Source organism: Scyliorhinus torazame, chromosome 1 (genome assembly GCF_047496885.1).
Source record: "Scyliorhinus torazame isolate Kashiwa2021f chromosome 1, sScyTor2.1, whole genome shotgun sequence".
NCBI lineage: Eukaryota > Metazoa > Chordata > Chondrichthyes > Carcharhiniformes > Scyliorhinidae > Scyliorhinus > Scyliorhinus torazame.
Genome location: NC_092707.1, coordinates 223,991,499 through 224,015,934, shown reverse-complemented (window position 1 = coordinate 224,015,934; position 24,436 = coordinate 223,991,499). Strand labels below are relative to the sequence as shown.

Sequence of the window (24,436 nt, the reverse complement as noted above, 5' to 3'; positions counted from 1 at the left end):
TTTATAGGAAAACCTGTATTCAGCATTTTCCCTGATTGTTTGACTCAATTAATTTTATTTTTTCCTCTTCCTTTTTTCGCTGCTTCCCCTCACAGGCCATGGTGGGAATTTTACAAGGAAAAGGATGTAGAGAGGAAGAAAGGACGCCATTACATGATCTGAAACCTTTTCGCATTCTTATTAGCCTTCTGGACAAACCAGAATTAGGTACAGTACGAGGGATAGAAAAACCATCCAGCATTTGGGAGGGGAAGGGAGGAAGAGATCAAGATTGGTGGTGGTTGGGGGCACAGTGGAATGGGAGAGACGATCAGCAAAGTAGAGGCAAAAGCTTCTCCTGGCCAATAAGAAGTGCTTTAAAAGGCACTTGTCTTCTTGAGTTGACCGCTCTTGCCTCCCTTTCCTTATCGGCTTTCTTGCGTACCAGGAAACTGGTGCAGTTTCAAATTAAATTTAGGCTCTAGTTTGCACTGTGCGAGCCTGATTTGAACATGTTACTGAAGTGGCCCACATCTTGACACGACACATGCACAACACAAAGCAACAGATGCGCGAAAGCCAGTTGAAAAAATTGTTCCCATTTTTACAACCGCCACCTACCCTGTCCTGCTTGGGTTGGAGGGGGATTATTTCATATGAAGACCACTGTTTCTGTGTCTGTCATTTCAGATACAAATTTAAGGAATAGAATTCGAATCGTAGAAACTTGCTACACAGGCCATTCTACCTGACATGTCTGTCTGACTTTTGAAAGAGGAATCATTTTGAAAGAGTGAAAGCATTTCTTCTTCAGATCTTTTGCCAATGATTTTAAATCTGTAGTTTGAAACCTCTAGTTACTGGCCCACTTACAGGAATTACTAAATTTTCTCGATGCTCTTATCAAAACCTCTCATCATCTTGAAAATTTCTGTTATTCACACCTAAACTTTCTCTGTTCCAAGGAGAACTGTCTACAATATTTTTATGCAAACTGATTTCTTTCTAATCTGGCCTGAGAAGGCAACTCAGCATTTCTTGTCCAACTACTGTATTATAATGTAATTGTGGCTGACTTATCAAGATCTGGGAAATCTTGCAATTTTAAAATTTATGTATGTTTCCTTGCTATATTATAAACTTACATTTTTGAAGCTGTTGAAGCAACTAAATATATTGCTGCCAATACACTTGTGTAAATTCTATCACAGGATGCTGCACAGAAGAAGCTTGTTCTTCTACACCTTATTAGAAATGATGCATTGGACTTCTACCCTGCATTATGTACCAATAGTTTATATTCTCTACCTATGCTGTGCTCCTTACTATGGGTGGCACAGTAGCACAGTGGTTAGCACTGTTGCTTCACAGCGCCAAGGACCCCGGTTCGATTCCCAGCTTGGGTCACTGTCTGTGCAGAGTCTGCACGTTCTCTCCCTGCCTGCATGGGTTTCCGCCCACAAGTCTCGAAAGATGTGCTTGTTAGGTGAATTGGACAATCTGAATTCTCCCTTAGTGTACAAGAACAGGCGCCGGAGTGTGGCGACTTGGGGATTTTCACAGTAATGTAAGCCTACTTGTGATACTAATAAAGATTATTATTACTGCTACTACAAGCGAGCCCTGACTCTCAAACTTACTATCATCGTGACGAACTTCTAGATAAGAATGTCCTGAAATGGTTTGCCTGCTGAACCTTTTGGTCCCTTCCTTTATTTAGCAAACTGTTTTATATCAGTTTGGTGCTACTTTAGCAACACAACCAAGATACAAAATTCAGTGCAGATGATCTCAATTGCAAAACAATATTCCACTTTATATAGTAATGCACTCTATTTCTGTAGTGTTCTGTTGCATTGGTTAAAAGCATGTTACCTTGTACTGATCTGCAGTTTCTGCTATTTTACATCTGCGAATTATGCAGTAAACAATTTGTTCAAATGACATTTTCTCCTCCCTAATATGTACTGTTTGGTTAAGATAATTTAGGGTCGATTCTGTTATTCTAGGACCAGCAATCTTGGAGGATGTACTTATAGAAGTTTTCAGAACATTGCATTCACAGTGCAAAGCTGAATTGAATCTGAAAACTCAGCCTTCTTACTGCAAAGACCACACTCAGTTAAGCAGGTATATTAACTTAATTCTATTTATTATAATCTAAAGGAAGCGAGATGTAATTATTTATGATTTGCAGTATTTTGCACTGCTGTATACTAAAGTTGGACTGTGGAACATAATATTTTCATTTTTTGTGTTGGAGATGACAATTACACCTACTGCCTTGCAGCGAGACTGTTTCTCAAATGTAGCAGTGTACAGAATTATTGACGTACTTGACTTTTCTTCTAGCCACTTGGTGTTCAAATGGCAGGTAGATAAGCTGGTGGCATTTTTTCCACTTGGCCTAGCAAACTACTCAGTGGAAGAGCATTAGAGAATGGGAAACAAATGCTGGACTTGTCAGTGATACCCACATCCCATGAAAGAATACAAAAAACTTTAAGTTTTCTCGTATTGAATTAGAGTATCAGATTACATTGTGGCCCAAATCTTCTAGCAGCAGAAATGCTGAATGCATTGCCACTGCATGCTAAGATTCTCCCGAACCTTCACTGCTGTATATTTCTTCCGGATCCTCTGACCCTGGCTGTCACAGAAATGCACATTGCAGTATCGCCTGGCGAACTCTATCGCAGCATGATAGAGTCGGAGAAGAAAGGATTGTTTTACAGCAATAACTGCTATGTTTTGTCTGTAATTTTTTAAAATTCATTTTTACAGGGTGTGGGCTTCGCTGGCTAGGCCAGCATTTGTTGTCCATTCCTGATTGCTCTTGAGAAGAATTGCCTTCTTGAACTGCTGCAGTCTCTGTGGTATATGTACACCCACAGTGCTGTTGGGGAAGGAGTTCCACGATTTTGACCCAGCGACTGGAGGAATGGTGATATATCTCCAAGTCAGGCTAGTGAGTGACTTGGAGAGGAAATTCCAGGTGGTGGTGTTTCCAGGTATCCGTTGCTCTTGTCCTTCTGGATGTTAGTGGTTTTGGGTTTGAAAAATGCTGCGTAAGGAACCTTGATGAGTTCCTGCAGTGCATCTTGTAGATAATACACACTACCGCTACTGTACGTCAGTGGGTGGAGGGAGTGAATGTTTGTGGAAGGGGTGCCAATCAAGAAGGCTTTTTTTCCAAAGGTCCAGTCTTTGAATGTGGGTTAGTGAATGGTGAGTCATTGAATCAGGGAGTAGGTGGGTGAGGTGGTAGTAGTGTCTGAGGGTTAGTCGGATCAAGTGTGGGGGGAGGAGAGGTGTCAGTTATGGTTGGGGACAGGAAGGTAGGGGAGGGAGAGCGTGTTTTGATGTAGCCAGGTCAGTGTCATAATTGGTCTGGTTAGGTGGATAGTTGGGTTGTGATCAGGTTGGGACTATTCGGGTGTTCAGGGTGGATAGTCTGGTTCGGTCAGGAGACGTTGGGTGGTTGAGGTTTGTTGGATCGGATTGCTGGGTTAGTCGGATCCAATCTGGAGGGAAGGAGGGGGTGGATGGTTTAATGGTTGGGATTAGTTGGGCTGGGTTTGGGGTAGTCAGGTGGTGGGGTTGTTGGGGGCAGGGTGATGGGGGAGGGGATTGAATTTCATAGAATCATAAAATCCCTACAGTGCAGAAGGAGTCCATTCGGCCCATCAAGTCTGCACCGACCCTCTGAAAGAGAACCCTACCTAGACCCACTCCCCAGCCCTATCCCCATAACCTCAGCCTTTTGACACTTGAGGCAATTTAGCATGGCCAATCTACCTAACCTGAACATCTTTGGACTGTGGAAGAAACCGGAGCACCCGGAGGAAACCCATGCAGATGCGGGGAGAACATGAAAACTCCACAAGTCACCTGAGGAGAGAATCGAACCCAGGTCCCTGGCGTTGTGAGGCAGCAGTGCGAACCATTGTGCCACCCAGATGTTAGACTGGGTTTTAATCAGTCTAACATTTCCTGGGTAATTATCCAGTTAAGTACCATAAATCTCTCAAGTCTCTGACTACCTCCGAGTCAGAGACATTTGTAAATGGTCCCAGGGAACAGATGAATTACCCATCAAAAGTTTAAACTTCTAAGCAACCCTTCACATATGTCCGCATGTCAGGGCTTCTGCAGGGTCCTGACCAGTATCTTCCATTCTAAGTCCAATCTGCGATGATCCAGGGATCAGAAGATTTGGCCTTGTATATCCTAATAAATTTAAACTACCACTGCTGCTTATGGAGAAAAATTGCATTCAAAAGTGTGCAAAATCCACCAGCACAGTAAATATTCAATGACCGTGACCTGTGACCTTGATTGATCAAACCCATTTTATTGGTACAGGTTGGGCATCCCTTATCGGAAATTCGAAAAGTTCAGAAATCCACACTTCTTTTCAAGCACCGACGTGACATCACGAGTGGGAATCCCCATAAGGCTCTGGGAGGGTTCCCGGGCGGTGCGCAGATCCCAACATGTCGTAGACGGGTGTGATTGCCGCACACAAAGTGAATGCAGGAACCTTGCAGAAAGGCAAAAGTATCATTGTATTAATAGAGGCTAGATTCAAGGGCACGTCTCAGCGTTTTCTAGTGCACTGCACCATTTGGCGTTTATCAAAGAGATTTTCCGTGCATAAAGTAAACCATTATAGCGTGATACAGGTTGGGTCCCATACCCGCTGTATAATACTGCAAGAACAGGGACAGGCCGTTTCGCCCTTCAAATATCATATTCCAAAATCCCACACACACTCGACCCCAAGCATTTCAGATAAGGGATGCTCAACCTGTAATTAAATGGCATGTTTTGTCTTTTTAAAATAACATTTTACATTTGCAAATGTACTTGTGAGAAAGTATTCAATTAACAACATTTTCAGTAAAAATCTTTAAAAAGTGATTGAAATGTGTCTCTGCGCTATTTTTCAATATTATTCCAGCTCTTAAAATGTGGCTTCTTTGACTAAATTTAGAATATGTTATTAAGGCCCCTAGCCTAAAAAATATATTGGTACAACATTAAAAGAATATCTTGATTTTGAGGCAGCATTCACCATATACCTTGTAAATATCTCCACCTCAAATGTTTAGGACAAGGATTGATGGAGAACCTCTATGTAGTTGAGCTAGATACTCCCTATGAATTTCATACCTGACACACTCGATCCATTTGCACACTTCGTGACCCATCAGGTAAATGGTACCTTGTGTTCCGAATCTGATTTGTGCAAACGGGACATGAGGTTTTCAAATTTTCTAACAATTTGTTTTAAAAAGGATTTAGAGATTAGGGAGTTTTAAACCAGCTACAAATCAATAGCTATCAGTTGACATCATGCAGGTTCAGAACAATGCGGATTTTCCAACTGAAGGATATGAAACATCCATTAGAATATCCCACGGAAAGGGTTGCACCGTGGTTAGCACTGATGCCTCATGGCGCCGAGGACCCAGGTTCAATCCCGGTTCTGGGTCACTGTCCGTGTGGAGTTTGCACATTCTCCCCGTGTCTGCGTGGTTCCCGCCCCCACAACCCAAAGATGTGCCGGGTAGGTGGATAGGCCATGCTAAATTGCCCTTTAATTGGAAAAGAAAGAATTGGGTACTCTAGATTTATAAAAAAGGAATATCCCAAGACACTTCCACAGGAGAATTTGACACAAAGCAACATGACATATTAACGACTTAAAGGTTGACTCAAAGGCTAGGTTTTAAGGCCCATCTGAAGGAGAAGAGGGTAATAGATTAGAGGAAAAATTTAATAATAATCTTTATTATTCTCACAAGTAGACTTACATTAACACTGCAATGAAGTTACTGTGAAAATTCCCTAGTCGCCACACTCCGGCGCCTGTTTCAGTACACTGAGGGAGAATTCAGAATGGCCAGTTCACCTAACAAGCACATCTTTCAGGACGGTAGCATTGTGGATAGCACAATTGCTTCACACCTCCAGGGTCCCAGGTTCGATTCCGGCTTGGGCTACTGTCTGTGCGGAGTCTGCACATCCTCCCCGTGTGTGCGTGGGTTTCCTCCGGGTGCTCTGGTTTCTTCCCACAGTCCAAAGATGGGCAGGTTAAGTGGATTGGCCTTAGTGTCCAAAATTGCCCTTAGTGTTGGGTGAGGTTACTGGGTTATGGGGATAGAATGGAGGTGTTGACCTTGTGTAGGGTGCTCTTTCCAAGAGCCGGTGCAGACTCGATGGGCCGAATGGTGGCCTCCTGCACTGTAAATTCTATGATAACCTATGACTTGTGGGAGGAAACCGGAGCACCCGGAGGAAACCCACGCAGACACGGGAGAACATGCAAACTCCACACAGACAGTGACCCAAGCGGGAATTGAACCTGGGGCCCTGGTGCTGTGAAGCAACAGTGCTAACCACTGTCCTACCGTGGCACCCTATTCCAGCTCTTGAGATTCAGGCAGCTGAAGCTGCACCCATTAGTGATAGTGATTTAAAATTGGAGGTGGGCAGGAGATCAAATTTGGAGGAGCATAGAGATCTCCGGAGGTTCATAGGTCAGGTATTCAATAGTGGTTGTAGAGGCATGCAGGGATATGAAAACAGGAATGGGATTTTTAAATTTGAAGCATTGCTGGACCAGAGCCAATGCAGGTTAGAAAGCACAGGGTGAACAGGCCTTGTTGTGAATTAGGATACAGACAATCCGCACAATAGGCTAAGGTGCACAATTCTTTTATAGGTCTTGAATCTAGATTCAGATCCAACTCATCCTTCACGTTATCATCGTATATTGGGAAATATCCTGTTAATTCCTGTCTGGTATCATCACTGTTGGATAGAAGCTTTGAAATACAATTTTAACTGATAAGTAATTTCTTTAGTTAAAGTGTAATATGAGCTATAATGCAAGTTAGCAATAAAATGGTATTCGATTTCAAATTTTCAAAATAATAAAACGTAAAGGCCTGGATTCCACCTGCCACCGGTAGTGAGGTGGTCCCCGATGGGGCGGAGACCCTGCTCAAAATGGAAGCCCAATTGCTGGATTCCCTTGGAAATGCCTTGCATTCCTCGCCATGCATAAATTCACATGGCAAGGGATACTGATTTGCTTCCCGATTTGTGCTCCCAGGGTGAAAGTAAATCGGTAGCAGTTCTCCACCGGTGAATTCACGTAATCGGCGATCGGCCGGAGAATCCCTTTTCACGTCGAAATTGGGGACGGCGTCTATTTGACATAGGTTTTGCATACTCCGCCCTCACCGAAACGGAGTTGTCGCGGCGTGCGCCGCATGCCGTTTGGGCGGCCTTGGCACGTCATCTGAAGGCCCTCCCCAGATGCTCCGCCCCCGAAGGGGCGAGTTCATGATGGCACAGCGGCATGTGGTCCCAGTCTTGCGGGAGTGTGGCGCTGCGGACTGTGTCGGGCGGGAACAGTGCTGCTGGCCGGGGGGACTTCCGCGAGGCCTGGGGGCACTGATGGGGGGTGGCGAGGGGTGTCCAGGGGGGCACTAGCTGGCAGGTCGGGTCCGCGCATGGCCGACGCCATGTTGTATGGCGCGACCGCTGCAGGTCATCGGCATGCACATGCGCGGCCACAGACCCGGCAATTCTCCGGCCGTTTATTTCGTGGAGGCTGGGAGTTTTGCTGGGCGTAGCTGTGAGCCCCTCACCGGTCGTAGATTCGCCAACGATTTTTCTCCATGTAAAACGTCACGGACCCTCCGCATTTAGCCTCAGAATCGGAGAATCTGGCCCATAGTTTCCCAAAATGGAGAATCTTGCCAGAATGTTTAAATTATTTTAATAGTATGACCCTTTCAACCCAGGCACACTACTGATTATTTTGCTTTTTTTTCAGTAAAATGAGGGAAAACAAGAAGACATCAGAGCTAATTAAAACTGCAAATCTTCTTTTCAATTCTTTTGAACCATATTATATGTGGGATTATATAGCTCGTTGGTTTGAGGAATGTTGTAGGTAAGTGACATTGCACTTGCATCAATCATATTGCAGTAATCCTTGCAACAGATATGCTATATTAGAGTTTGGTGCTATTTTTAAGACTTTTAAAAAAATATATTTTTATTCTCCTTTTTCACATTTTCTCCCAAATTTACACCCACCAACAATAAACAATAATCAGCAACAAATATGTTAATCCCCATAACAATAACAAAGATCCCATCCTCCCGCTAAACCCCAAACATTAGCCTGCGTGTTTACATAAACAAATGACAAAAAGGAGTCAGGGATCACCCATGGCCACCCTCACAGAAAGGTGCTGCCACAGAGGGGAAGGCAGGCAGGGGGTTTGGGTCTTCCAAACCTGATGTATTACTACTGTGCGGCAAATGTGGAGAAGGTGCGGAGCTGGGTCAGAGGTGTTGACTCCCAGTGGGTCAGAATGGAGGAGTTTGTGCAGGGGGTCGGGACTGAAAGCACAGCAAATGCAGTGCTCCAGATATCTCCGGGGAAATTTGTGAATTTCCTCACCGTTGGGGGGAAAAAGTTGTGGGGAAAACTCATAGTTAGGAGGAAAAAGACCCCCCCACCCCCCCCCCCCCACCCCCCAACTAATGTTCGATGTTATTCAGTTCTTGAAAGTGCATAATGAATAATGCCCATGAATTGTAGAACCCCTCCGTCCTTCCCCTCAGTTCAAACTTAACCTTCTCAAGAGTCAAGAATTCCAACAGGTCCCCCCACCACGCCAGGGCTCAGGGTGGAGAGCCTGCTCTCCATCCCAACAGGATCCGCCTTCGGGCGATCAATGAGGCGAAGGCTACGATATCTGCCTCCGCTCCCGTTTCCAATCCTGGCTGGTCCGACACCCCGAATGTGGCCTCCCGAGGGCCCGGGTCCAGTTTCACGTGCATCACCTTGGAAATTACCCTAAAAACCTCCTTCCAGCAATCCTCTAGCTTTGGACAGGACCAAAACAATGCTCACACACATCTTCTACTTCTTCAAAGAATCGGCTCATCCTCGCCCTCGTAAGGTGTGCTCTGTATACCACCTTCAGCTGTATCAGCCCCAACCTCGCACACGAGGTGGAGGCATTTACTCTCCGAAGCACCTCACATAGAATCCCTCCACTATAACCTCTCCCAACTCTTCCTCCCACTTTGCTTTGATCCCTTCCAGTGGTGCCTTCTCCTCTTCCAAAATAGCTCCATAAACCGCTGACACTACCCCCTTCTCCAGTCCTCCTGTTGTCAGCACCTCATCCAGCAATGTGGAGGCCGGTTCCTCTGGGAAGCTCTGTATCTCCTTTCTGGCAAAACTCGAACCTGCATGTATCTAAACACCCCCCCCCCCCCCATACTTCGCTACCAGCTCCTTCAGTCCTGCAAAACGACCCCTACGAAACAAATCTTTTAGCGTCTTAACCCCCTTCTCCTTCCATTTCCGTAAATTTCCATCCCACCTCCCTGGCTCAAATCTGTGGTTCCCCCGAATCGGCATTTCCCTTGACCCTGCCCCCAACCCGAAGTGTTGGCGAAACTGCCTCCAAATTCTCAATGAAGCTATTATTACCGGACTCCCTGAGTATTTCCCCGGAGATATCTGGAGCACCGCTGTTGCTGTGCTTTCAGTCCCGACCCCCTGCACAAACTCCTCCATTCTGACCCACTGGGAATCAACACCTCTGACCCAGCTCCGCACCTTCTCCACATTCGCCGCCCAGTAGTAATACATCAGGTTCGGAAGACCCAAACCCCCAGCCTGCCTTCCCCTCTGTGGCAGCACCTTTCTCACTCTGACCACCTTCCCGCCCCATATGAACGAGGTAATCCTTCCCTCAATCTCTCTGAAAAAAGCCTTTGGCAGGAAAATCGGTAGGCATTGAAAAATAAACAGAAATCGTGGCAACACATTCATTTTAACCGCCTGTACCCAACCCACCAGTGACAGAGGGAGACCATCCCACCTTGCCAGGTCAGCTTTCACTCCCCACCAAACTAGAAATGTGGCACCTGCGAAGTCTCCCACACTCCCGGGCAACCTGCACCCCCAAGTACCTAAAGTGAGTCCCTGCCCTACGGAATGGCAGCCCCCCTCACCCCCGGCCGAGACACCACAAAGCACTCACTCTTGTCTAGATTCAGCTTGTACCCCAAGAAAGACCCAAATACCCGCAGTAGCTCCAATATTCCCCCTATCAACACACTCTGTTCCGACACGTATAACAGCAAGTCATCGGCATATAAGGACACCCTATGCTCTACCCCCCCCCCCCCGCACTATTCCTTTCCATGCTCCCGAACTACTTAATGCGATGGCCAACGGCTCAATTGCAAGTGCAAACAGCAGGGGGGACATAGGACATCCCTGCCTCGTCCCACGGTGGAGAGAAAAGTATCTCAAGCTGATGTTGTTTGTGCGGACACTCGCCCTCCTCATATAGTAGCTTTACCCAGTTCACAAATCTTGGCCCAATCCCAAACCGCTCCATAACTGCCATCAAGTACCCCCATTCTACCCGGTCAAACGCCTTCTCAGCGTAGAGTGCCACAACCACCTCTGTTTCCTTCCCCTCTGCCGGTGCCATAACGACATTCAATACCCTCCTAATGTTCGAAAAGAGCTGCCTCCCTCTCACGAACCCGCCTGATCCTCACCTATCACCTTCGGGAGGCACTCCTCCAACCTACCCACCAGTACCTTCGCCAATACTTTTGCGTCCACATTCAGAAGTGACATGGGCCCATACAACTCACACCCGTACCAGCCTCCCCGAACAGGTGCAGGAATGTGGCGACTAGGGGCTTTTCACAGTAACTTCATTGAAGCCTACTTGTGACAATAAGCGATTTTAATTTCATTTCATTTAGCAACAGTGAAATCGATGCCTGCCCCAAGGTTTGTGGCAAAAACCCCTTCCCTATCGCCTCCTCAAACATCCCCACCATCAGGGGTGCCAGCTTATCCTTGAATTTTTTATAATATTCCACCGGAAACGCATCCGGCACTGCCACCTTGCATCCTCCTAATCGCATCCTTTATCTCCTGCTCCACTATTGCTCCTTCTAATGTAGCCCTGTCCCCCTCCCCTAGCCTCGGGTACTCCAACCCATTTGGAAAGACCTGCATCTCACAGTCTCCCCCAGGTGGCTCTGACCTGTAACCTCTCATAAAACTCCTCAAAAACCTTGTTAATCAGATCCGGAGCCACCACCAACTTCCCTGCCCTATCCCTCACCTGAAGAATTTCCCTTGCCACTGCTTCCCTCCGGAGCTGACCTGCTAACATACTGCCTTATCTCCATGTTCATAAACTGCACCCCTTGCTTGTCTCAGTTGGCGCACTGCCTTCCTGGTAGACAGTCGGTCAATGCTCGCCTGTAGTTCCTGCCTCTTTTCCAGCTTCGCTGGGTCCCCATCTTCTGCATAACTCCTGTCTACCTCCAACATCTCATCTATCACCCTCTGCCGCTCCAACCTCTCCTCTTTGTCCACCCTGGCCTTAAACAAAATTACCTCACCCATCACCACTGCCTTTAGAGCTTCCCAGGCAACTGCCTTCGACACCTGCTATTTTTAAGACTTGATAACTTTTTAGAGAATGTAGGATTTTGTTAATGATCTCTGCTAAATGTTATTTGACAGTTTTCAAATATTGCCGGGGTGGGAAAATAATTTGATCCTTCACATTTTGGAGATGCGAAGAGACTTAATAACAACTAATGTCAGATAGTCTGTTGGAAGGTATTTATCTAATACTACAGCATTTCATAGAATCATAAGAGGTTACAGCACAGAAGTAGGTTATTTGAACTGTTGAGTCCATGACTACTCCGAGAGTATTCTAGCCAGAACCATTCCTCCGCCCTTTCCCTATAGTCCTGTTAAAAAAATGTTTTCTGTTCAAATTCTTATCTAATCCCCTATTGAAAGTCATGAATGAATCTACCTCCACCTGTTCATAGAATTTACAGTGCAAAAGGAGGCCATTCGGCCCATCGAGTCTGCACCGGCTCTTGGAAAGAGCACCCTGCCCAAGGTCCACACTTCCACCCTATCCCCATAACCCAGTAACCCCACCCAACACTAAGGGCAATTTTGGACACTAAGAGCAATTTAGCTTGGCCAATCCACCCAACCTGCACATCTTTGGACTGTGGGAGGAAACCGGAGCACCCGGAGGAAACCCACGCGCACACGGGGAGAACGTGCAGACTCCGCACAGACAGTGACCCAAGCCGGGAATCGAACCTGGGACCCTGGAGCTGTAAAGCAATTGTGCTAACCACAATGCTGTCGTGCTGCCATAATGTGCTGTTCAGGCAGCACATTCCAAATCATAGCCACTCCCTGTCTAAAAAAGATTTCTCATTTTGTCTTTTGATTCTTGCTGGTTACCTTAAACCTGTGTGATCTGGTTCTTGACCCTCCCATCAATGAGAACAGTTTCTATCTACTATGTCTAGACTTATAGCTTCACTATTTTAAATATCTCTCCGCTCAATCTTCTCTGCTTGAAGGAGAATAACTATCTTCTCCAATCTATTCATGCACCAGATGTTTCTCATCCTTGGAACCATTCTTGTAAACCTTTTCTGCATGCTTTTTAGAGGCTTCACACCCTCCCTAAAATGTGATACCCAGAATTGGACGCACTATTCCATTTGAGGCCGAACCAGTGTTTATAAAGGTTCATCGTAGCTTCTTTGCTTTTGTACCCTATATCTCTATTTATAAAGCCCATGAATCCAGTATACTTTTTAAACCACTTTCTCAACCTGTCCTGCCACCTTCAATAATTTGTGCACCTTTACACCCAGGCCTCTCTGTTACCCCCTATTTAGAATTGTACCCTTTTCACAGTGCCAAGGACCCCGGTTTAATTCCAGCCTTAGGTCACTGTCCGTGTGGAGTTTGCATTTTCTTCCGTGTCTGCGTGGGTTTCCACTGGGTACTATAGTTTCCTCTCACAGTTCAAAGATGCACAGGTTAGGTGGATTGATCATGCGAAATTGCCCCCGAGTATAAAAGGTCAGGTAGGGTTACTGGGTTATGGGGATAGGGTGGGTGTGTCGGCTGGGTGGAGTACTCTTTCAGAAGGTTGGTGCACACTTGATGGGCCGAATGGCCTCCCTCTGCACTGTAGGGATCCTATGATTCTACGATCTACTAGATAGAACAGGAGTAAAAGTTCTAAATTGGGGGAAGCTGAGAAATGAGCTGTCAGGAGTGGACTGGATAGAACTATTTGAAGGAAAAACTGTCGAGGCAGTGGGAAGCATTCAAAGGTGAAATTCTACGGGCAAATTGTAGACATATCCCCACAAGGAAAAAGGGTGGTACGGCCAAATCTAGTCCTCCAGGTTATTCAGAAGCATACAAGCCAAAATAAAGCAAAAACAAGAAAGTTTTTGACGTTCACAAAATACCTAATACTGTAGAAAGCCTAGAAGAGTATATAAAATATAGGGGAGAAGTAAAAATGGAAATCAGGAAAGCAAAAAGAGGGTTACAAAAAATATTGGCAGGTAAAATTAAAGAAAATAATTTGCTGTTTTACCAATACATTAAGAGCAAGAGAGGCCTATCAGAACTGTACATGGTAACTTGTTGGTTGACTCCGAAAATATGAGCAGGGTTCTCAATGAATACTTTTTCTCTGTCTGCACTAAAGAGAGGGATGATGCAGACATCTAGTTAAAGAGGAGGAGTGTGAAATATTAGATACGATAAGTATAGTGAGAGAATAACTATTGGAGGGATTGACATCCTTGAAGATGGATAAATCACCAGGACTAGATGGATTGTATCCCAGGCCATTGATGGAAGTCAGGAGGAAATAGTGGATGCCCTGAGGATCATTTTCCAAGCCTCACTAGATACAGGTGAGGTACCAGAGGATTGGAGGTCTCAGAACATTGTACCATTATTTTAAAAGGATGTGAGGGATAAGCAAGAAAACTCTAGGCTGGTCAGTCTGGCATCAGTGGTAGGCAAATTACTGGAAATAATTCTGTGATACAGGATAAAGTGTTAGGTATAAAAACATTGATTGTTGATCAGGGATAGTCAGCATGGTTTTGCTGGGGAAGATTGTATTACTAACTTTATAGAATCTTTGAGGAAGTAACAAGGACGATTGATGAGAGTAGTGCACTGGATATTGTCTACATGGATTTCAGTAAGGCACTTGACAAGGTCCTGCATGGCAAACTGATCAGAAAAGTGATATTTGATGGGATACAAGGGAAGGTCACAGCTTGGATCCAAAATTGGCTCAGTAACAGGAAGCAAAGGGTAATGGTCGGTGGATGTTTTTCCGAATGGAAAGCAGTTTCCAGTGGTTTTTCTCAGAGCCCAGTGTTGGGGCCTTTGCTGTTTGTTGTATATATCAATGACTTAAACATAAATGTGGTGGAATGATTGGGAAATTTGAAGATGACACAAAAGTTGGCTGTGTACTTGACAGTGAAGAGGATAGCTGTTGATTCTAAATGACATCAAGGCTTTAGTTGAGTGGGCAGAGATGCTGCAAATGAAATTTAATCTGGAAAAGTGTGAGGTAATATATTTGGGGAGGGCAAAGAAAGCAAGGGAATATTCAATAAATGGGAATATATTGAGTAGGGTTGAGGAAGTGAGTGCATGTCCACAGATCGTTGAAGGTGGCAGGAAATAAAGCATATGGAGTGCTTTCCTTTATTGGGCGAGGCATTGAATACGAAAGCAGGGATGTAATGATGGAACTGCGTAAAATGCTGGTTGGGCCACAGCTGGAGTTTTGTGTATAGTTCTGGTCGCCACATTGCAGGAAAGATCATAGAATCATAGAATTTACAGTGCAGAAGGAGGCCATTCGGCCCATCGAGTCTGCACCTACTCAAGCCCATACCTCCACCCTATCCCTGTAACCCAGTAACCCCACCTCACCTTTTTTGGGGGGGATACTAAGAGCAATTTACCATGGCTATTCCACCTAACCTGCACATCTTTGGACTGTGGGAGGAAACCTGAGCACCCGGAGGAAGCCCACGCAGACACGAGAAGAACTTTCAGACTCCGTACAGACAGTGACCCAAGCTGGGAATCGAACCTGGGACCCTGGAACTGTAAAGCAACTGTGCTAACCACCATGCTACCCAGATATAATTCCTCTGGAGAGAGTGCAGAAGAAATTTACAAGAATGTTACCAGGACTTGAAAATTGCATCTATGAGGAGAAATTGGATAGGGAGCTTGCCCTGGCAATTGAACCGCTGGCGATCGCTCTGTGAAATGCAAAAGGTTGGAAGGGTATACAAAGAGAGGGCAGAGAGCACAGAATGTCACTCTATGCGGATGACCTGCTCCTCTACGTCTCGTGCCCACAGAACAGCCTGAAAGCAATCATGCAGCTTTTGAGAGAGTTCAGAGCCTTCTTGGGGTGCAAACTCAACCTGGGCAAGAGCAAGACATTCCCGGTGAACCCGAACAGGAGAAGGACAGAGCTGGAGAGACTACCATTAAAACTGGCCCAAAACAAATTCCGCTACCTGGGGGTCCAAATAGCCCATGACTGGACACAGATCCAAACTTTGAACCTGACCAGTCTGGCAGAGGAAGTTAAAAAGGACCTACAGAGATGGGATGCACTCCCGCTTTCTCTGGCGGGGAGGGTGCAATTGATCAAGTTGAATGTACTGCAGTGGTGCCTCTTCCTGTTGAAATTCATGCCGACCTTCATCCCCAAGTCCTATTTCCACAAAGTGGACAAAATGATTATGCCGTTTGTGTGGGGGAGTAAAAACAAGAGGATCCCCAAGTCGAGGAAAAACATGGGCGGTCTAGCCTTGCCAAATCTACAGTGCTACCACTGGGCGGCCACAGCCGAGAGAGTGAGGGGAAGGATACGAGAACCAAGCATGGAATGGGTGAGGCTGGAGGAGTCGTCCTGCAAAGGAACAACCCTCGCGACCTTAGACCAACTGAACGAGGATCTGGACCTACCAATGGGAAAGGAGCTCAGGCACCTCAAAATTAAATACTTTCTCCGTAAGGAGATGGCAGGGCCCCCGAGAGAGACCCTCCTAGAGGAGCTAATCAACACAGACAATAAGGAGGGGGGGAACTGTGGGAACATATACTGACAGTTGCTAGACAGGGCAAGACTACCACTGGACGAAACTAGACGGAAATGAGAGGACGAATTGGGGACAGAAGTGGGTTGCGGACTCTGGAGCGAAACACTGAGCAGGGCTAACTCCTCCTCCTCCTGCACGAGGCTAAGCCTTATGCAGTTTAAAGTGGTGCACAGAGCCCACCTGACTAGAACCCGAATGAGCAGGTTCTTCCCGGAGGTGGAGGACAAATGTGAACAGTGCCGGGGAGACCCAACCAACCACACCCACATGTTCTGGGCCTGCCCAGACTTGTCAGGTCCTGGACAGCCTTCTCTGAGGCCATATCTAAGGCTGTGAGGGTGGAGTCGTGCCCGAGAGTGGCAATCTTCGGGGTATTGGACCAGCCGCATCTTCATATGGAGAAGAGGGCCGACGCCCTGGCTTTTGCATCCCTAATCGCACGCCGGAGAATCCTGCTCGGCTGGCGATCAGCAGCACCTCCCACAGCTGCAGACTGGCTGGCAGACCTGCCGGAATTACTCCACCTGGAGAAGATCAAGTACACCATCCGAGGGTCGGACGAGGGCTTCCACAAAGCATGGGGGCTATTCATCAGCCTGACCCAAGACCTATTTGAGGCCAACAACGACTCGGAAGAGAGGGTGGAGGTGGGGAAAGAGAGTGAGAAAGATAAGTGAGGACACTTGCAAGAGACGGACAGAGGGAGGTAAGGGATCCCAAAGAAGGCACAAAACGAAGCACTGGGTGGCAAGGGGAGGAGGGGAAGGGCCACACAATCTCCCCCCCCCCCCCAACACCAAACAACAAAGAATAAAATCCTGAGAGGGCGGGAATAAGGCGGAACATGCCTCCAACAGTGGAAGGGGAGGGGGGGATCTGCTTGTAAAAACTGTTGTACATAAGACACAAACTTGCTTGTAAATATCAGACACACTTGAGCTGCTACTTTGTAAATATCATGTGGCTTCTATGTTTTTTTTTATTAAATATTTTATTGAAAATTTTTGGTCAACCAACACAGTACATTGTGCATCCTTTACACAATATTATAACAACACAAATAACAATGACCTATTTTATAAACAAAACCACCGCCCCCCCCCCGGATCCTGGGCCGCTGCTGCTGCCTTCTGTTTCCCATTCCGTCTATCTTTCTGCGAGGTATTCGACGAACGGTTGCCACCGCCTGGTGAACCCTTGAGCCGACCCCCTTAGGACGAACTTAATCCGCTCTAGCTTTATAAACCCCGCCATGTCATTTATCCAGGTCTCCACCCCCGGGGGCTTGGCTTCTTTCCACATTAGCAATATCCTGCGCCGGGCTACTAGGGACGCAAAGGCCAAAACATCGGCCTCTCTCGCCTCCTGCACTCCCGGCTCTTGTGCAACCCCAAATATAGCCAACCCCCAGCTTGGTTCGACCCGGACTCCTACTACTTTTGAAAGCACCTTTGTCACCCCCATCCAAAACCCCTGTAGTGCCGGGCATGACCAAAACATATGGGTATGATTCGCTGGGCTCCTCGAGCACCTCGCACACCTATCCTCCACCCCAAAAAATTTACTGAGCCGTGCTCCAGTCATATGTGCCCTGTGTAATACCTTAAACTGAATCAGGCTTAGCCTGGCACACGAGGACGACGAGTTTACCCTGCTTAGGGCATCTGCCCACAGCCCCTCCTCGATCTCCTCCCCCAGCTCTTCTTCCCATTTCCCTTTTAGTTCATCTACCATAGTCTCCCCTTCGTCCCTCATTTCCCGATATATATCTGACACCTTACCATCCCCCACCCATGTAATTGAGATCACTCTGTCCTGCACCTCTTGTGTCGGGAGCTGCGGGAATTCCCTCACCTGTTGCCTCGCAAAAACCCTCAGTTGCATATACCTGAATGCATTCCCTTGGGGCAACCCATATTTCTCGGTCAGCGCTCCCAGACTCGCGAACTTCCCATCCACAAACAGATCTTTCAGTTGCGTTATTCCTGCTCTTTGCCACATTCCATATCCCCCATCCATTCCCCCCGGGGCAAACCTATGGTTGTTTCTTATCGGGGACCCCCCCAAGGCTCCAGTCTTTCCCCTATGCCGTCCCCACTGTCCCCAAATCTTCAGTGTAGCCACCACCACCGGGCTTGTGGTGTAGTTCCTCGGTGAGAACGGCAATGGGGCTGTCACCATAGTCTGTAGGCTAGTCCCCCTACAGGACGCCCTCTCTAATCTCTTCCACGCCGCTCCCTCCTCCTCTCCCATCCACTTACTCACCATTGAAATATTAGCGGCCCAATAATACTCACTTAGGCTCGGTAGTGCCAGCCCCCCCCTATCCCTTCTACGCTGTAAGAATCCCTTCCTCACTCTCGGGGTCTTCCCGGCCCACACAAAACCCATGATGCTCTTTTCAATCCTTTTTTAAAAAAACCTTCGTGATCACCACCGGGAGGCACTGAAACACAAAGAGGAATCTGGGGAGGACCACCATCTTAACCGCCTGCACCCTCCCTGCCATTGACAGGGATACCATATCCCATCTCTTGAAATCCTCCTCCATCTGTTCCACCAACCGCGTTAAATTTAACCTATGCAATGTGCCCCAATTCTTAGCTATCTGGATCCCCAGGTAACGAAAGTCCCTTATTACCTTCCTCAACGGTAGGTCCTCTATTTCTCTACTCTGCTCCCCTGGATGCACCACAAACAACTCACTTTTCCCCATGTTCAATTTATACCCTGAAAAATCCCCAAACTCCCCAAGTATCCGCATTATTTCTGGCATCCCCTCCGCCGGGTCCGCCACGTATAGTAGCAAATCGTCCGCATACAAAGATACCCGGTGCTCTTCTCCTCCCCTAAGTACTCCCCTCCTCCCCTGAGTACTCCCCTCCACTTCTTGGAACCCCTCAACGCTATCGCCAGGGGCTCAATCGCCAGTGCAAACAATAATGGGGACAGAGGGCATCCCTGCCTTGTCCCTCTATGGAGCCGAAAATATGCAGATCCCCGTCCATTCGTGACCACGCTCGCCACTGGGGCCCTATACAACAGCTGCACCCATCTAACATACTCCTCAACACCTACCACAAATAATCCCACTCCACTCTTATCAAATGCTTTCTCGGCATCCATCGCCACTACTATCTCCGTTTCTCCCTCTGGTGGGGCCATCATCATTACCCCTAACAACCTCCGTATATTCGTGTTCAGCTGTCTCCCCTTCACAAACCCAGTTTGGTCCTCATGGACCACCCCCGGGACACATTCCTCTATTCTCATTGCCATTACCTTGGCCAGGACCTTGGCATCTACATTTAGGAGGGAAATAGGTCTATAGGACCCGCATTGTAGCGGGTCCTTTTCCTTCTTTAAGAGAAGCGATATCGTTGCTTCAGACATAGTCGGGGGCAGTTGTCCCCTTTCCTTTGCCTCATTAAAGGTCCTCGTCAGTACCGGGGCGAGCAAGTCCACATATTTTCTATAGAATTCGACTGGGAATCCATCCGGTCCCAGGGCCTTTCCCGCCTCCATGCTCCTAATTCCTTTCACCACTTCTTCTACCTCGATCTGTGCTCCCAGTCCCACCCTTTCCTGCTCTTCCACCTTGGGAAATTCCAGCCGATCCAAGAAGCCCATCATTCTCTCCCTCCCATCCGGAGGTTGAGCTTCATATAATTTTTTATAAAATGTCTTGAACACTCCATTCACTCTCTCCGCTCCCTGCTCCATCTCTCCTTCCTCATCCCTCACTCCCCCTATTTCCCTCGCTGCTCCCCTTTTCCTCAATTGGTGTGCCAGCAACCTGCTCGCCTTCTCCCCATATTCGTACTGTACACCCTGTGCCTTCCTCCATTGTGCCTCTGCAGTGCCTGTAGTCAGCAAGTCAAATTCTACATGTAGCCTTTGCCTTTCCCTGTACAGTCCCTCCTCCGGTGCTTCCGCATATTGTCTGTCCACCCTCAAAAGTTCTTGCAGCACCGCTCCCGTTCCTTACTCTCCTGCTTCCCTTTATGTGCCCTTATTGATATCAGCTCCCCTCTAACCACCGCCTTCAACGCCTCCCAGACCACTCCCACCTGGACCTCCCCATTATCATTGAGTTCCAAGTACTTTTCAATGCACCCCCTCACCCTTAGACACACCCCCTCATCTGCCATTAGTCCCATGTCCATTCTCCAGGGTGGGCGCCCTCCTGTTTCCTCCCCTATCTCCAAGTCTACCCAGTGTGGAGCGTGATCCGAAATGGCTATAGCCGTATACTCCGTTCCCCTCACCTTCGGGATCAATGCCCTACCCAGCACAAAAAAGTCTATTCGCGAGTAGACTTTATGGACATAGGAGAAAAACGAGAACTCCTTACTCCTAGGTCTGCTAAATCTCCACGGGTCTACACCTCCCATCTGCTCCATAAAATCTTTAAGTACCTTGGCTGCTGCCGGCCTCCTTCCAGTCCTGGACTTCGACCTATCCAGCCCTGGTTCCAACACCGTATTAAAATCTCCCCCCATTATCAGCTTTCCCATCTCTAGGTCCGGAATGCGTCCTAGCATCCGCCTCATAAAACTGGCATCATCCCAGTTCGGGGCATATACGTTTACCAAAACCACCGTCTCCCCCTGTAGTTTGCCACTCACCATCACGTATCTGCCCCCGTTATCCGCCACTATAGTCTTTGCCTCGAACATTACCCGCTTCCCCACTAATATAGCCACCCCCCTGTTTTTCGCATCTAGCCCCGAATGGAACACCTGCCCTACCCAACCTTTGCGTAGCCTAACCTAGTCATAGAACATAGAACAATACAGCGCAGTACAGGCCCTTCGGCCCACGATGTTGCACCGAAACAAAAGCCATCTAACCTACACTATGCCATTATCATCCATATGTTTATCCAATAAACTTTTAAATGCCCTCAATGTTGGCGAGTTCACTACTGTAGCAGGTAGGGCATTCCACGGCCTCACTACTCTTTGCGTAAAGAACCAACCTCTGACCTCTGTCCTATATCTATTACCCCTCAGTTTAAAGTTATGTCCCCTCGTGCCAGCCATATCCATCCGCGGGAGAAGGCTCTCACTGTCCACCCTATCCAACCCCCTGATCATTTTGTATGCCTCTATTAAGTCTCCTCTTAACCTTCTTCTCTCCAACGAAAACAACCTCAAGTCCGTCAGCCTTTCCTCATAAGATTTTCCCTCCATACCAGGCAACATCCTGGTAAATCTCCTCTGCACCCGCTCCAAAGCCTCCACGTCCTTCCTATAATGCGGTGACCAGAACTGTACGCAATACTCCAAATGCGGCCGTACCAGAGTTCTGTACAGCTGCAACATGACCTCCCGACTCCGGAACTCAATCCCTCTACCAATAAAGGCCAACACTCCATCGGCCTTCTTCACAACCCTATCAACCTGGGTGGCAACTTTCAGGGATCTATGTACATGGACACCTAGATCCCTCTGCTCATCCACACTTTCAAGAACTTTACCATTAGCCAAATATTCCGCATTCCTGTTATTCCTTCCAAAGTGAATCACCTCACACTTCTCTACATTAAACTCCATTTGCCACCTCTCGGCCCAGCTCTGCAGCTTATCTATATCCCTCTGTAACCTGCTACATCCTTCCACACTATCGACAACACCACCGACTTTAGTATCGTCTGCAAATTTACTCACCCACCCTTCTGCGCCTTCCTCTAGGTCATTGATAAAAATGACAAACAGCAACGGCCCCAGAACAGATCCTTGTGGTACTCCACTTGTGACTGTACTCCATTCTGAACATTTCCCATCAACCACCACCCTCTGTCTTTCAGCTAGCCAATTTCTGATCCACATCTCTAAATCACCCTCAATCCCCAGCCTCCGTATTTTTTGCAATAGCCTACCGTGGGAACCTTATCAAACGCTTTGCTGAAATCCATATACACCACATCAACTGCTCTACCCTCGTCTACCTGTTCAGTCACCTTCTCAAAGAACTCAATAAGGTTTGTGAGGCATGACCTACCCTTCACAAAGCCATGCTGACTATCCCTGATCATATTATTCCTATCTAGATGATTATAAATCTTGTCCCTTATAATCCCCTCCAAGACTTTACCCACTACAGACATGAGGCTCACCGGTCTATAGTTGCCGGGGTTGTCTCTGCTCCCCTTTTTGAACAAAGGGACCACATTTGCTGTCCTCCAGTCCTCTGGCACTATTCCTGTAGCCAATGATGACATAAAAATCAAAGCCAAAGATCCAGCAATCTCTTCCCTGGCCTCCCATAGAATCCTAGGATAAATCCCATCAGGTCCCGGGGACTTATCTATTTTCAGCCTGTCCAGAATTGCCAACACCTCTTCCCTACGTACCTCAATGCCATCTATTCTATTAGCCTGGGGCTCAGCATTCTCCTCCACAACATTATCTTTTTCCTGAGTGAATACTGACGAAAAATATTCATTTAGTATCTCGCCTATCTCTTCAGACTCCACACACAATTTCCCATCCCTGTCCTTGACTGGTCCTACTCTTTCCCTAGCCATTCGCTTATTCCTGACATACCTATAGAAAGCTTTTGGGTTTTCCTTGATCCTTCCTGCCAAATACTTCTCATGTCCCCTCCTTGCTCGTCTTAGCTCTCTCTTTAGATCCTTCCTCGCTACCTTGTAACTATCCATCGCCCCAACCGAAACTTCACACTTCATCTTCACATAGGCCTTCTTCTTCCTCTTAACAAGAGATTCTACTTCCTTGGTAAACCACGGTTCCCTCGCTCGACGCCTTCAGTTTCTGAAGATGGTCTATCAGTTTCAGGTGCGTTTCCTGTAACATAACCACATCTGCCTTAAGTTTCTTAAGGTGTGCGAGTACCCGTGCCCTCTTTATCGGCCCGTTCAGCCCTCTCACGTTCCACGTGATCAGCCGAGTTGGGGTACTTCCTACCCCCCTTGTCGATTAGCCATCACCTTTTTCCAGCTCCTCACCCGGTTCCCACGCAGCTGTATCTCCCCCAGGCGGTGCCCCCCCCGCCCATCCTCTCCCATACCAGCTCCCCCCTCTCCCTAGCAGCAGCAACCCAGTAATTCCCCCCTCCCACCCCCCCCCCCCGCTAGATCCCCCGCTAGCGTAATTACTCCCCCCATGTTGCTCCCAGAAGTCAGCAAACTCTGGCTGACCTCGGCTTCCCCCCGTGACCTCGGCTCGCACCGTGCGACGCCCCCTCCTTCCTGCTTCTCTATTCCCGCCATGATTATCATAGCGCAGGAACCAAGCCCGCGCTTCTCCCTTGGCCCCGCCCCCAATGGCCAACGCCCCATCTCCTCCACCTCCCCTCCTCCCCCCATCACCACCTGTGGGAGAGAGAAAAGTTACCACATCGCAGGATTAGTACATAAAACCCCTCTTTGCCCCCCACATTCGCCCCACCACTTTGTTCGAACGTTCTTTTTAATAACCCGCTCATTCCAGTTTTTCTTCCACAATAAAAGTCCACGCTTCATCCGCCGTCTCAAAGTAGTGGTGCCTCCCTTGATATGTGACCCACAGTCTTGACGGTTGCAGCATTCCAAATTTTATCTTCTTTTTATGAAGCACCGCCTTGGCCGATTAAAGCTCGCCCTCCTCCTCGCCACCTCCGCACTCCAGTCTTGATAAACGCGGATCACCGCGTTCTCCCATTTACTGCTCCGAGTTTTCTTCGCCCATCTAAGGACCATTTCTCTATCCTTAAAACGGAGGAATCTCACCACTGTGGCTCTGGGAATTTCTCCTGCTCTCGGTCCTCGCGCCATCACTCTGTATGCTCCCTCCACCTCCAACGGACCCGCCGGGGCCTCCGCTCCCATTAACGAGTGCAGCATCGTGCTCACATATGCCCCGACGTCCGCTCCCTCCACACCTTCAGGAAGACCAAGAATCCTCAGGTTGTTCCTCCTTGCGTTGTTTTCCAGTGCCTCCAACCTTTCCACACATCGTTTCTGCAGGAGCGTCTCCGTCTTCACCACCAGGCCCTGTATGTCGTCCTCATTATCGGCTGCCTTTGCCTTCACGACCCGAAGCTCCCGCTCCTGGGTCTTTTGTTCCTCCTTTAGCCCTTCGATCGCCTGTAGTATCGGGGCCAACAGCTCTTTCTTCATTTCCTTTTTGATCTCTTCCACACAGCATTTCAAGAACTCTTGTTGTTCAGGGCCCCATGTTAAACTGCCACCTTCCGACGCCATCTTGGTTTTTGCTTGCCTTCCTTGCCGCTGTTCTAAAGGATCCACTGCAATCTGGCCACTTTCTCCTCCTTTTTCCATCCGTATCCAGGGGGGATTCCCTTCTGGTTTACCGCACAGTGTTTTTAGCCGTCAAAATTGCCGTTGGGGCTCCTATCAAGAGCCCAAAAG

At 47.7% G+C, this 24,436-nt stretch overlaps 1 protein-coding gene across 7 annotated transcripts in view; it reads left to right on the top strand.

The window, feature by feature from the left end:
• dop1a (DOP1 leucine zipper like protein A) overlaps positions 1 to 24,436 on the top strand; it is a 431,858-nt gene that overhangs the window by 109,463 nt on the left and 297,959 nt on the right. For all 7 annotated transcript variants that reach the window (XM_072502754.1, XM_072502737.1, XM_072502731.1 and 4 more), the window contains exons 9-11: positions 96 to 207; positions 1,989 to 2,109; positions 7,832 to 7,951. In XM_072502754.1, coding sequence (XP_072358855.1) covers positions 96 to 207; positions 1,989 to 2,109; positions 7,832 to 7,951 — 353 coding nt within the window. The remainder of the gene's footprint in view (positions 1 to 95; positions 208 to 1,988; positions 2,110 to 7,831; positions 7,952 to 24,436) is intronic.